This window comes from Panicum hallii, chromosome 3, assembly GCF_002211085.1.
Source record: "Panicum hallii strain FIL2 chromosome 3, PHallii_v3.1, whole genome shotgun sequence".
Classification (NCBI taxonomy): Eukaryota; Viridiplantae; Streptophyta; class Magnoliopsida; order Poales; family Poaceae; genus Panicum; species Panicum hallii.
Genome location: NC_038044.1, coordinates 37,433,793 through 37,446,963, shown reverse-complemented (window position 1 = coordinate 37,446,963; position 13,171 = coordinate 37,433,793). Strand labels below are relative to the sequence as shown.

Below are 13,171 nucleotides of genomic sequence, written 5' to 3'. Positions count from 1 at the left end.
TCAAGTCTCATACTCATAAATCAGGATATCAACACCAAAAGGAACTGCAACAAGATATTATTACGGAAACATCTAAAGCCATTACTGCAACATCAAGAAAATTCACCTTCAGATCCATCTCTGTATAAAAAAAATACGTAACAATTTCATGGTTGCAACATCCAAATGAAGCTATTGAAACATCCACACTGTTGCAAGAAATTGAAGTTACTTGAATATCAACACTATTGCAAGAAATGGAAATTACCTGAACATACATCCTGCGAAAGCTAGTACACACACAGAGACAAGAAGAGTGCAAAAATACGTTATGCACCTTGCAACATCATCACGTTCAGATCACAAAGTTACAAAAAAGAATATTAGTAGCTGCATTTCAAATCAGCAGTTGCTATGTCGAAAAACATTATCGAAATCAATAAAAATCAGTTAGACCAAGGCAATGAGAAATGGGAAGATAAAGGGAAAGGGAGGTGCAGCAGTACTGTCAGTCCGTCAGTGCCCATGTATCTAGTAAATATAGTCAAGGGTTCTCATTTCCCTGTTGTGTTTTCCATGGTGATGAGACTACACATGGAAACAAATGATAGTGATGAGTTGAATCTCTGTAGTTAAATACACATGGCACCAAAAGCATGCATGGGTGCTGCATGTAACACTCAGAAATACCTCATCTCTTTGCTGCCTTCAAAAATGCATGAAACTGGCATCAAGCTTATTATGTTGTCCTTGCAACTGTTTTTTACTTGTTCATTTCTTCAGTTTATACTTGACTGTCCCAGTTTTGTGTTCTCCAAAGATCAATCACATGTATAATATGTATTGCAACTCCTCTCTCATTGAAATCCTTAAAATTACAAACAACGCCGGTGAACACACACACGTACTGAATCGAAAGATACATTTTACGTACAACTCATTCATGCTAAGATCATCAAGCTACGACCATTGTCTATACGAACCAAGACTAGGTATAAACCAACAAGGAAGTGGCCAATTCAACCATGGCCGAGGTGTGCGGAATTGCTTGAAGCTGCCATCACCGACATTGTAGACGCCGATATCCCTGGGGCTCTCCGGGAAGTACAGCGCGTAGCACTCCTCATTGTCGGTGTAGTAGATGTGGTTGGGCATGACGCCGGCGTGCTCGCCGGCCGGCACCCAGAACGCCTGGTTGCACCCGATGAACAGCGCGTGGTTGGTGTTCTCCCTAAACGTCACCGTCTTCACCAGGGTCTGGGTGTCAACGTCCACTCGGAACACCTTGATCCACACCGTGGTAAACAAGTGTGTGCTGCTGCCGCCGCCTTCCGGCGTGGGCACGGGCTCCATCATCCTCCACACCTGCAGCCACTCCTGGCCGCCGCCGGGAGCCTGGACGAGGTACTTGGTGTCGGTGTCGATGATGTCGTGCACCTGGTCATGCAGGAAAGTCGTTTGGCGTACGGCGGAGGCCCTGCCGGCGAGGTCGTACGCGTGGATGCCCCCGGCGATCGTCAGGGCGTAGAAGAGGCCGTCGCCGTCGTTGTTGACGGCGTCAGCGTACGAGGTTCGCCTCCCGATCCAGGTCCAGCGCTCGTCCACGCCCACCCGAGCGAAGGAGAGCTCGCAGTCAGGCCTGTTGAGGAGAACCACGATGAAACAACCTCCCGGGCGGTGCGATGGATCGGACGACAGGAAGGCGCGCATGTCGAGGCGCTTCGCGAGCTCACCGGCCTTCACCGGAATAGGCCGCGGGGGGTTGTTGGGTTGTGGCTGCTCCAATCTCCAGTCGTACGAGCAGATCTCGTAGTCGTAGCCGGGCTCGATCGGGCCGGCGTCGCGGCCCCTGAGGTGCGCGATTGTCGGCACGGGCGGGAGCGCGTCGATCTGCTGGCCGGTGACGGGGTTGACGAGCCGCACCTCCGCGGAGTCGGCGTCTGCTGTGGCGAGCCAGCCGTGAGCAGCGCCGAGCCAGTACCTGCCACCGATGGGAGGGGACCCAGCAGGGTGACCTCGTATGTGCTTCCGCCGGAGAGCGTGAAGACGGTGGCGGCGTGGGTGTCGGAGGACGAGGCGGTGTAGATCATGCATGGCGGCTGGAGTGCCGCCGGACCGGAGAAGAGGTCGTGGCGCGCGCGGACGGGTGCGTAGGCGGCGCGCCAGTCGCGGCAGACGGCACCGCAGCGGACGAGGTCGGTACGATTCCTGAAGGTCTCGAACACGGCGGCGAGGATGTCGGCCGGCAGGGGACACGGGTGGAGGTGGGAGCAGGGGTGCTCACCAACCTCGCATCCATGGTGATCCAAATCCTGATCCAAAGCGAGGGGCGCGTGATGAAGGGAGGGCTAGAGCTGCTGAAGAGCCCAAGGCGCGCGTGCTGGGGAAAGAGAAAGCGAAGCTTCCTTCCTTGTCAGGTACTCCAAAAGCTGCTAACTCTATCAAATGTTTCAGATGTACTGAGGCATATGGCGGTTAGAAATGCAAACAATCTGGGCATATGGCGGTGGAATGTGGTAGTTTACCTAACAGAAAGCTCAAGATGTTTGGCTTCGCCGTCTCTGGTCAGGGCTTTTACTCGATTGAAATTCCTGACAAAGGAATACCAGAGAAGTACAATGGGTTAGTCATGGTTGTTGAAGGGGAAGCAACTGAGAGAAGGTTGAGGATGAGCTCAAGAACCTGATGAGTGAGAAATGGGACTTTCAGGTTAGGAAATTTACTGCAAATGAGTTCAGAGTAGCCTTCCCAGATCAGAATTCACTGGATACCTTCTCCAAATTGTCTAAAATTGTGCTTGGCGTTTATGGTCTGAAAGTGAGGATTTCCAAATCAATGGTGGACCCTGCTGCATCTGCTGTGTTACAGCCAGCTTGGATTAAAATACATGGGGTGCCAGGCTTTGCCCGAGAGGAGGACATTATCAGGGAGATCACAGCTCTAGTGGCTGAACCCATCAAGGTGGATGAGTTCAGCCTGCTGAGGGATGAACCAGTCAGGGTTCGAGTTAATTGCAGGGACCCTTCCAAGATTAGAACCATTGTAGAAATATTTTTCAATGGAGTTGGGTATGAAATCAGTTTCATTGCACAAGGTGTACAAGGGAGAACACAGGGCAGAGGAGATGGGCCTCCAGGAAGCCAGAACAGGCATGATGACAGATCTGGTAAGAAAAGGGGGAAGGACAGAGAAGAAGATGATAACATGAGGAAAATGGACAGACATGACAAAGAAGATGGGCCTACAGATAGAGAGATGGAAGCCAGTTAGGGGGATTCTCAAGACGATAACATGGACAACTTGATTAGAGATGGATCACCCACTGAGGAGGCTATGGATAAGGAGGTAACAGCCGAGGGAGCTGTTCCTTTGGCTGCATATCACCCTGATATTGGTATGGAAAGGCTGGAGGGACAGCTGATAGAGAAAAATATCAGAGGTTGAGGAGCAGATTGGTGCTGAAGACAGCGTACAACCTATGGCTGAAAATTTCAGCGATCTTACTGACAACTTGCTTAGTCCTGTGGGGGGCACAGTGACTCAAGACAGTCAGGTCTCTGAAAACTTGTCTCCTGAAAATACTGGGACTCTTGATGAGAGGAATTCAAAGTGCCCTGATGGGAAAATTCTGGTCCATAATCAAGAAGGGGTGTATTTCATGGATAAAGACAGGTGGCCAACTTTGGAGATTGCTGCTGGTCCTCAAGACCAGATTTTAACACAGGAAGAGGATCTGATGGACAATACTGCTATTCAGTTGGAGGAGCAGACTGATAAGGAAGACAGTCAGGAGTGGGAAGTTCAGAAACCAAAGAAGAAGGGTGGGAGACAGAAAAAGAAGAAACAACCAGCAGTGGCTACCAGAGCTAGTGCAAGGGTGCCTAGGGATGGTGTGCCTATTGCTGCCAAAGATATTGCCAGAGCACAGAAGAGGGATGATTCTTTGCAAGGTATGTCTAACTCCAATTTTACAATTCTAAATTCTGCATCCAATTCCTATCTCAGAGAGGTCATGGGTGACCTTGAGGTTGAATGCAATGATTTTGATACTGAAATTAACACTTTTAAGGCTGAGGAGTTAGTTAGAGCTGATTTAGCTAAAGCCAATTATAAGGCCTATATAGATAAAAATCAATAAGAAGAATGCTCCTCAAGGAGAGGAAGACATTCAGGACTTAGCTATGTCAGTGATAGATAACTCTTCTCGCTGTAATACTCCTATGGTTAATGGCCCACCTGATAGGGCCCCTAATTCTCCTTGCAAATCATGAAGATTATGATGTAGAATGTGAGAGGGTTAGGAAAACCTGCTAGGAGGAGACAAGTTAGAGAACATATTTTCCAAGAGAAAATTGAGGTGGTGGGTCTGCAAGAGACTGTCAAAGGGGACTTCTCTGACCAAGACCTGCTGGAGCTGGCTGGTGGGCTTCAGTTCACATGGGTGTGGTTGCCTGCCCGGGGGCATTCTGGTGGTATTATTTTGGGTGTTAAGGTTGACACTCTTGAGGTGGAGGCTCATTACATTAGAGAGTTCAGTATTCAAATGGACTTAAGGAACAGACTTAATAATTTCAGGTGGAGTGTGATAGTGGTTTATGGCCCTGCTCAACACAATTTGTCTGGATAATTCCTTGCTGAATTGGATGAGATCTGCAACCAGAGATATCTCCCCATGATCTTGGGAGGGGATTTCAACCTTATTAGAAAGGAAAGTGAGAAAAGCTCTGAGTTGTATAATCATACGTTGATTGCCCAGTTCAATGAACTCATTGGCAAGCACTTGTTGAGAGAGGTGACAAGAGTGGGCTCTAAATATACCTGGACCAACAAACAGCTTGCTCCTGTGCTGGTTAATCTCGATAGATTTCTGATGACAAGTGATTGGGAAGACAGATTCCCTCTTTGTCTAGCATGGGGGCTGACAAGAGTTGGATCTGATCATTCCCCTATCATTCTTGACTCTGGGGTGCATGGTGCCTCCAGACCAAGATGCTTCTTTTTTGAGAAACAGTGGCTACTAAGCCTGATTTCCAGACCATGGTGGTTGAGAAATGGGAGGCAAGCCAACAAAGAAGACCTGAAGGGTGTTACTCTATTACCTACTGGCAAGGGAGCCTTGGTTTTATGAGACAACACCTGAAAGGTTGGAATATCCAACAAATTGGAGAACAGAAAATAGTGAGGGCTAACTTGCTTCAGCAACTGGAAGGGATTGATAGGTTATGTGAATCTAGGGAGCTGCTAGCAGAAGAGTGGCAGAAGAGATATGAAATAGAGAATGAGCTGGAAAATATCTATCAAATGGAAGCCATTTACTGGCAGCAGCATGGAAGTGATCTTGGAAGGGGATGCCAATACCCAATTCTTTCATCAGCATGCTAATGGTAGACGCCGTAAAAAATACCATTGTTGCCCTGGATACTGAGATGGGAGAGGTTAGAAGTCAGGACGATATCATGACAAATGTTACACGCTTCTATAAACAGCTCTTTGGATCTCAACTAGTAAGCAATATGACGTTGGCTAGCTCCTTTTGGCAAGATAGGCAGAGCTTACCTGTGTTGAAAAATTTGACTAAGCCCTTCACAGAATTGGAAGTGAAAAATATTGTGGATGAGATGAGCAATTCTGCTCCTGGCCCCAGTGGGTTTGGGGTTCAGTTTTTCAAGACTTTCTGGCCGGTGATCAAGGGTGATCTCCTAACCATGTTTGCTGATTTTTACAAAGGAGATTTGGATATCAAAAGGCTGAATTATGGTGTCATAACGCTGGTGCCGAAAGTGAAAGACGCAAACAATATTAGGCAATATCATCCCATTTGCCTTCTGAATGTAGATTTCAAAGTATTTACTAATGCCTTGAATAACAGATTCATGCCTATTGCCAAGGAGGTGATTGGGTGCAATCAAACTGGGTTCATAAAAGGGAGGAATATTTTGGAGGGTGTGATAATCTTGCATGAAGTCATCCATGAGCTCAAAACCTCCAAGAGAAAAGGTCTTATCATGAAGATTGATTTTGAAAAAGCCTACGACAAGGTTAGATGGGATTTCTTGGAGGAAGTTATGCTTGGTAAAGGACTCCCGACCGAATGGATTGGTTGGGTGATGCAAACAGTGAAGGAGGGAAGAGTTTGTGTTAATGTTAATGGACATCGAGGGCCTTACTTCAGAACTTACCAAGGACTGCGCCAAGGTGATCCACTGTCCCCTACTCTGTTTAATCTAGTAGCGGATGCCCTTAGCGCCTTCCTAGATAAAGCAGTGCAAAAACAGCGAGTGGTAGGGGTGCTCTCGCATCTGATCCAAGGGGGGATCTCGCTTATTCAATATGCGGATGATACTGTCATCATGATTGATGGTTCTGATCAATCTATCCTGAATCTCAAGCTAATTCTTTACTGCTTTGAGTGGCTTTCACGCCTGAAAATTAATTTTCACAAGAGTGAGGTTTATGTTTTCGGAGTCGACCAACTTGAGAAGGAAAGGATGGCCAATATGTTAAACTGCAAATTGGGGGCTTGGCCGATGAGATACTTGGGTATCCCTCTATCTGAAAATAGACTGGGAAGTCTGGCTTTTGCTGGTCTGAAACAAAAAATGACCAGAAGATTGGATCCGTGGAAAGGCAAACATGGGGGGGGGAGGGGGGGGGGAGCTGATTCTCACAAATGCATGTCTGTCTAGTTTGCCAATATACATTATGGGTTTTTACCTACTCCCCAAGAGCTCCCATGGAGGGATGGACTCGGTGAGAGTTAAGTTCTTCTGGCAAGGGGCGCAAAAAGACTTCAAATACCACATGGCAAAGTGGGATACTCTTAGCAGGCCTAAGGACTAGGATGGTCTTCGCATCATCAACAGTCAGATTATGAATGAGTGTTTGCTTGTGAAATGGATTTGGAAAATCGCCAAGGGAGGCAATGATACTTGGTATAAGCTCTTGGAGGCCAAATATATGCCTGATGGAAACTTCTTTGACTCCAAGTGCAAGGGCACCTCGCAATTTTGGCAGGGGCTGCACAAAGTCAAACACCTCTTTAAATGGGGCGCCATTCATAAAGTTGGAGATGGGTCTCTGACTTCCTTTTGGGGTGACACTTGGCTGGGCCAGTCCCCTCTGAAAATACAATTCCCTGATCTTTTTAGAATATGTGAAGACCCAACGGTCCTGGTAGCTGACTGTTGTGGTGACGATGGTTGGCTGGTAAACTCCAGGCGAAGCTTATCTCTGGAGGAGAATGCGAGCTGGGAGGAGCTCCTTGGTCTTCTGCAGAATGTGAATCTAGATGAGGAAGTTAGGGATGACATCACCTAGGCCCTTGATAGTTCTAAATCTTTCACAACTAAATCCCTTTACAGATTTATAACACACAGGGGTGTGTGTATTCCATTATCAGATGATGTTTGGAAGTCTAAACTCCCATTAAAGATCAAGGTCTTCATGTGGCAGCTACAATACAACAAACTGCAAGTTGCAGCCTCACTAAAAAAGAGAGGTTGGAAAGGGGATGTTCATTGCTGCCTATGTGGTGAGGTTGAATCGACTAACCATGTCTTTTTTGGGTGTTCCATCTCGAGGTTTGCATGGTGAAGCCTTAGAGATACTTTTGGCTGGGCTGGTTGCCCTTCCAACTGGAGTGACCTTACGGGGGATAAGGTTACAAAAGGGATGAGGCTTTCTGATCGTCTGAAAAATTTATTTTCGCGGGAATAATTTGGGCCATTTGGCGTTCCAGAAATAAAATGATGATTTAGCAATCCTTTCCTAAAAACCCTTTGGATGCGATCCGTTCGGGTAATGCTTTTGTGCAGAAATGGCGACCTTTGCTCGGAGCACCTGATCAAACGGAGATAGCAAACCTGGGAGAGAAGATGAAGACGTGGCTACACAACTTCTCACCGAGCAGCGTGGTTGTTTCAGATATTGTGGAGCTTTGAGCGTTCTTCTTTCGTTTTACCTTTTTCTGATGTGTAATGCTCTTATCATGTTAAATGGGTAACCCCTATTCTTGTACCGAACTTTATTTGCTTTCAAGAAAAGCAGAGTGATCTCCTTTCAAAAAAGAGAATGTCGGCCGGCAAGCCTGTTCAGTCAGAGGCCGCCGCGTCCGGCGATGGATCCATCAGCAGTGGTTAATTTGGAGTTTGGAGCGCCATTTTGTTTGGCTTGCAGTTGGGACTTGCGGTTCATCAGCCACGATCGCAGAATCGGGCTCTTTAATGCAATTGGCTTTCACGTGGGCATTTGGGTCACGACTCTTGACTTGATTCCGGCTCAATCATACATATCTTCCACACATTGCTGCGAGGCTGATTTCGTAGGTAAAATCTTTATCTTTATTTTTACCTATTTCTAAAGCATCTACATTTCTACTTTTATTTTTTATTTAATCCAACTTCTATCATTGAAATGTGGGCCTCCATCCCATATGTGATGGGATCAGCCTTCCGTCCACGACTCGATCATGTAGACCCCTACGAATTAACACACATGCAACTATATATATATCCGATTAAAAAAATATACATATCCCGATACTTATACAGCATTTATCCGTAGTAATGCATGAGTATATATTTACCTAGTACATGAAACATGCCTAATTGGCCTGTCTACTTACGGATGCTGTACATATCTCCCTTTCAAAGTTCATCCAGACAGAACTTGCCATACACTTCTGGAAAATGAACGAGGAACCTCTGCCATATTGCAGAGGGACTAGTTTTTTGGTGACGCATGAGCCCCACCGGCCATCGCACTGCAATTTGAAGCCCCTGACGAAGTACAAAATAGGTCTCTGAAATTTGAGAAAAAATCATGTCCAATATAATTAAGGTATACTTTCACACAGTATGTATTGTTTTGTAGAATATCGACTCGCTAATTAAGGGCTTGACTTGTCGTGTATTGTGGATGAGTGATGGCATGTGTGATGCCTAGAGACTAGTCTCAGTGCACAATTCATAGTACAATTATTAAGATTGAGAACTAGGTAACCATGCCAGATGAGTTTTATGATGATAAAATTTCTCTCACATCCTATGAAACTCCCTCCTTATCTCTCCTTGCCATATCAGCACAATTGATGACGTGGTATAGAATTCAATGTCACGAAACTCTCCATAAAACTCCCATTGAGACCGACCTTATCCTTGAAGATTATAAATCAAAATTTATTATTAGGAGCACTGCACACACGGGTCCCGCTTTATATAGATGTCCCTAGCGGGCCTATGACACTTATGGCGTTTTATGACTCTAATGCCAGTCACTTATAGCACTTTATGACTCTAAGACCAGTCATAGTGGGGTTTCATGAGAAGTTTTATGGATATTAAATATCATGCCACATCAGCAAATTTGATTACATGATAGGGTCATCTGTCATTAACAGGAGAGAGGAGGTGGAGTTTTATAGTATGTGAGGGGAGTTTTATCACTATGACACTCTTGTGGCACAGTTACCAAGTTCTCAGTCTTGATAAAACTGTGCATTGAGACTGGCTTAATACCTTGATAAATTAAATCCGTTAGAGCCATTACGGATCCAATCAGATTGGAATCCAATGGACGTCAAGACGAGTCTGAACTAGTTGTCGCTCGACGTAGTGCACTGAGATCCTGATGATCTTCTTCCGCGGCGGATCCACAGCCGCGTAAAGCATGGTGATGTCCTCCTTCGCTGCTGGGAGATCAGCGGCTACTGCGAGGCCAGCGAGGAGCAGGAGGAAGACCGAGACGAGGGGCTGGTGGTAGAGACGAGCCATCTGTCTTGTCAGACTAGGACCACGGAGCGAGTGTGCTACTACACTTCAACTGCAAGAACTGTGGCCTCATCCACTGCTGTGGGCTGGAGGGATGGTCACTGCAAAGAGCTTTGTGCTGAACTGCTGCCTGTACGGTTTGAACGCTGCCATCTGATATGCATTGGATGCTTTCCAACTGCAAGAACGCACGTCGGGGTGACTGGAAGTGTGGCCGGGTCAGTGGGTCTTGAAAAAAGTAGCAGCAACACAGCAGGGTGTGGAGTGTTGGTGGTGTTGCTTTGACTGCCTAGTTTGAACAAGTGTGAGATCGCAGTGAGACCCAACCTTTCTTGGAAAAGATATGCTAGTAGGTGGAAGCTATCCTACCCTGCAGTTTAGTTTGTTGACGTCCGTGAATAAGCCGTGTCAACCCTGTAGCCGTACCAATCCTAGTACCATGGCACGTTGCATTTTACTAACACAGAACCGGCTATTGCAAACGCCTCATCAGCGCATGATGAGGTGTGTTAGCAGTGAGACATCAGAGTCGTTTTTTTATTTTCCTGACCGTTAAAACAGGATTAATTCATCATTTGTTCCACGGGAGACGATTATGGATCGTCGGCCAGCTGATATATATCCTCGCCCATATATTTGTGCCAGCCATAGGCACAAACGTGCCAGGTGTTAGCGCTAGATTCAAACGTGGGTGTGCTCAGCTCATGGAAGCCCTGTCTGCCTCTACTCACTGTTGCAGGAGCTAGCATTGGAGTACCAGCGGCGTGATGACATACTTCACGCAGCAGCCGGATTTTTCTCACAAAGTGTCCGTTGAGTGCAGGTGGTTTCTCTTTAATTTGCTTGTCAGTTCGAAAGCTGAAACTGCAAATTTGTTTTGTTAAGAGCAACTCCAACAATACTCTCTAAAACAGATCCTCCAAATACTAAATGGGGCTGTTTCTATTTTTAGGAGCTTTCAAATTTACTTCAACTCTATCAATATTGGCTCTCAATTCTAATCTACACTAGAGGGCTCCCTATGAGACCCCGTAGGATTAGAGGGTGGAGGAGGGGATTTGGAGACCTCCCCATAATACTGCTGGAGTGCATCTTTTTTGTTTAACTCTCTAAACTTGAGATACGTTAGAGGCTCGGTAATTAATCGTTGTTCTACACCCATTTTTCCCATTCTTCCTTTCCTATAAACTTTTCCTTGTTGTATATAGAGTGATTTAATGTTTCTTTCGAGGGTTTCGTTAGCGCTCTTGATGAAGTTTCACATCCACCTGCTTCACTGAAATTTACCAGCAATATGTGATTTTTTTAAAAAAACAAATGAATGTCACAAGAAGCTGCGTGCAGGAGGTCTCCACATCATTTAAGGCAACAAACCAAGACATGTTACTTGATCCCAAGTTCGACACTACCACACACAAACTGATCATCCACTAAGTTAAATTACCAGACAATCACTCCACTAATCCGTCTCAATCCTACTGTCTTGGACGCCACAACAAGCTACTAGAACAGGTTAACACATGATACACGAACTCAGCTCCTCGCTGCTAACCTCCATTATTCCATCCATCCACCGGTTGATTTGGATGCTCCTAAAGCAGTTATGAGCATTCGAACTTGCTTGGGGTCCTCGCCCGTGCCGGGTTTACCATCTCACCTACACAACAATTATGATCAGAAGAGAGATGCTTTTCTTTTAAACTAACCAATGGAGAACTCTCTTGGACCGGATGAGTGGCTACCTCCATATCCATGTCCAAGATCGGTAATAAGTTTGCAGTGCACCAGAGCCAAACCAGGAAACCTTGCTGCCCAGGAACATGCAAGCGCATGTGTGTAGCTCAATCACTACGTCAGAGTACCCATACTAGTTACGGCTGTAGACTAACATTGGTGACGGCAGAAATTTTCGTCACTGATGTGAATCATATTAGTGATGCAGAAAACCTCATCACTAATAACCCAAACATCAGTGACACGTGATACCAAAATGCGTCAGTGACGTGTTTTACCAGTAACCCGTTACTGATTACCCATATCAGTGACGCACTTGACTAGACCCCATCACTGATAAGATCATCAGTGACAGAAGCTAGGGAAACACGTCACTGATATGACCCTCATTAGTGACGTGAATTCACAACTCCCGTCTCCAATGTCGAATTTAACAAAAAAAACAAATGAGACACCAATACACAGTTTCATCCTTTATATACATTAGAGGTACATAGATTTTTTCCATTAGATACAATACAGCACACAGCCATGAAATGTAGTCATACACAAGCCTAATCAATTGAATTCATACAAATCAACTATTATCTCTAAAGCCAAACTATTATCTCCTTGTCCAACATCACTGCCACTAGCCCACAATTAGCACACTGTCACCTGCATTTGGACAGTATATCAATCTCCAGCAAAAAGAAGAATTGCATTTGCACAGAAATCATTTCAACCTTAGGATGAATTGACGCTTCCTTAATAGCTTATGAAATCCGGCTATTCAAGGTTACAACAATCCAATGTTGCAAAGACTGTGAATGTCTGCCAGAACCATCTAACCATGATGCAGAAAACAGCTAGCAAGGTTCATTTCTATTTACATTAAGGATGGCATATACATGTCAGGATAAGAATAACTGAATAGCATTGGCATACATTCCAGTTACAAGTTGAAACATAGGTAACAGAAGATAAGAAAGCATGATCCATACAACTCATAATCTGGGTGGTCAGAATGTTGATAGCCATTATGTGTAGTTGTGGAATGCATAATGATGAACAGTAATTTTTCCATTGCAAACCCTAAACAGGGTATAATAGTTATATACATGGGCCTCTATACACATGGGCTCAATATACTCCAACACCCCCCTGCAGTCTGAACTACCGGCGAAGCGGTGTTCAAGACTGGACAAGAAGAGAGTACAAATAGAGTACAAAGGGCAAATACCCCCCCCCCAGCCACAACTAGCCACCGGCTACGTTGAGGCTGGATCGAAACTCCGAGAAGGTCGAGCAGGGCAGGCCCTTGGTGAAGATGTCAGCAAACTGGGAGGTGGTCGGGACATGGAGGACCCGAACATCGCCGATTGCGACTCTGTCGCGCACGAAGTGTAGGTCGATCTCCACGTGCTTCGTCCGTTGATGTTGGACGGGGTTGGTGGAGAGATACACGGCGATGACGTTGTCGCAGTAGACGAGCGTGCTCTTGGCGAGCGGGCTGTGGAGCTCCGCCAAGAGCTGTCGTAGCCAGGACGCCTCCGCTACGCCATTAGCGACAGCCCGGTACTCCGCCTCGGCACTGGAGCGAGAGACAACTGGCTGCCGCTTGGACGACCAGGAGACCAGGTTGCCGCCCAGGAAGACGGCGTAGCCAGAAGTGGAGCGACGAGTGTCCGGGCAGCCAGCCCAGTCAGCGT

General features: G+C 46.2%; 2 protein-coding genes and 1 pseudogene across 2 annotated transcripts in view; 1 reads left to right on the top strand and 2 right to left on the bottom strand.

Annotated features, from left to right (window-relative positions):
* Positions 1-809: 809 nt before the first annotated feature.
* Positions 810-2,479, bottom strand: LOC112885415 (annotated as a pseudogene).
* On the top strand, positions 2,195-8,224 carry LOC112884280. The gene is made up of 2 exons (XM_025949662.1): positions 2,195-3,929; positions 7,794-8,224. Exons 1-2 carry the CDS (start codon positions 3,458-3,460, stop codon positions 7,820-7,822), a joined length of 501 nt encoding a protein of 166 aa, XP_025805447.1. The 5' UTR covers positions 2,195-3,457; the 3' UTR covers positions 7,823-8,224.
* A 3,716-nt stretch (positions 8,225-11,940) lies between these two features.
* LOC112885414 (nascent polypeptide-associated complex subunit alpha, muscle-specific form-like) overlaps positions 11,941-13,171 on the bottom strand; it is a 38,908-nt gene continuing 37,677 nt past the window's right edge. The window contains exon 6 of the mRNA XM_025951038.1: positions 11,941-12,137. The gene's annotated coding sequence lies outside the window, so the exon portion shown is untranslated. The remainder of the gene's footprint in view (positions 12,138-13,171) is intronic.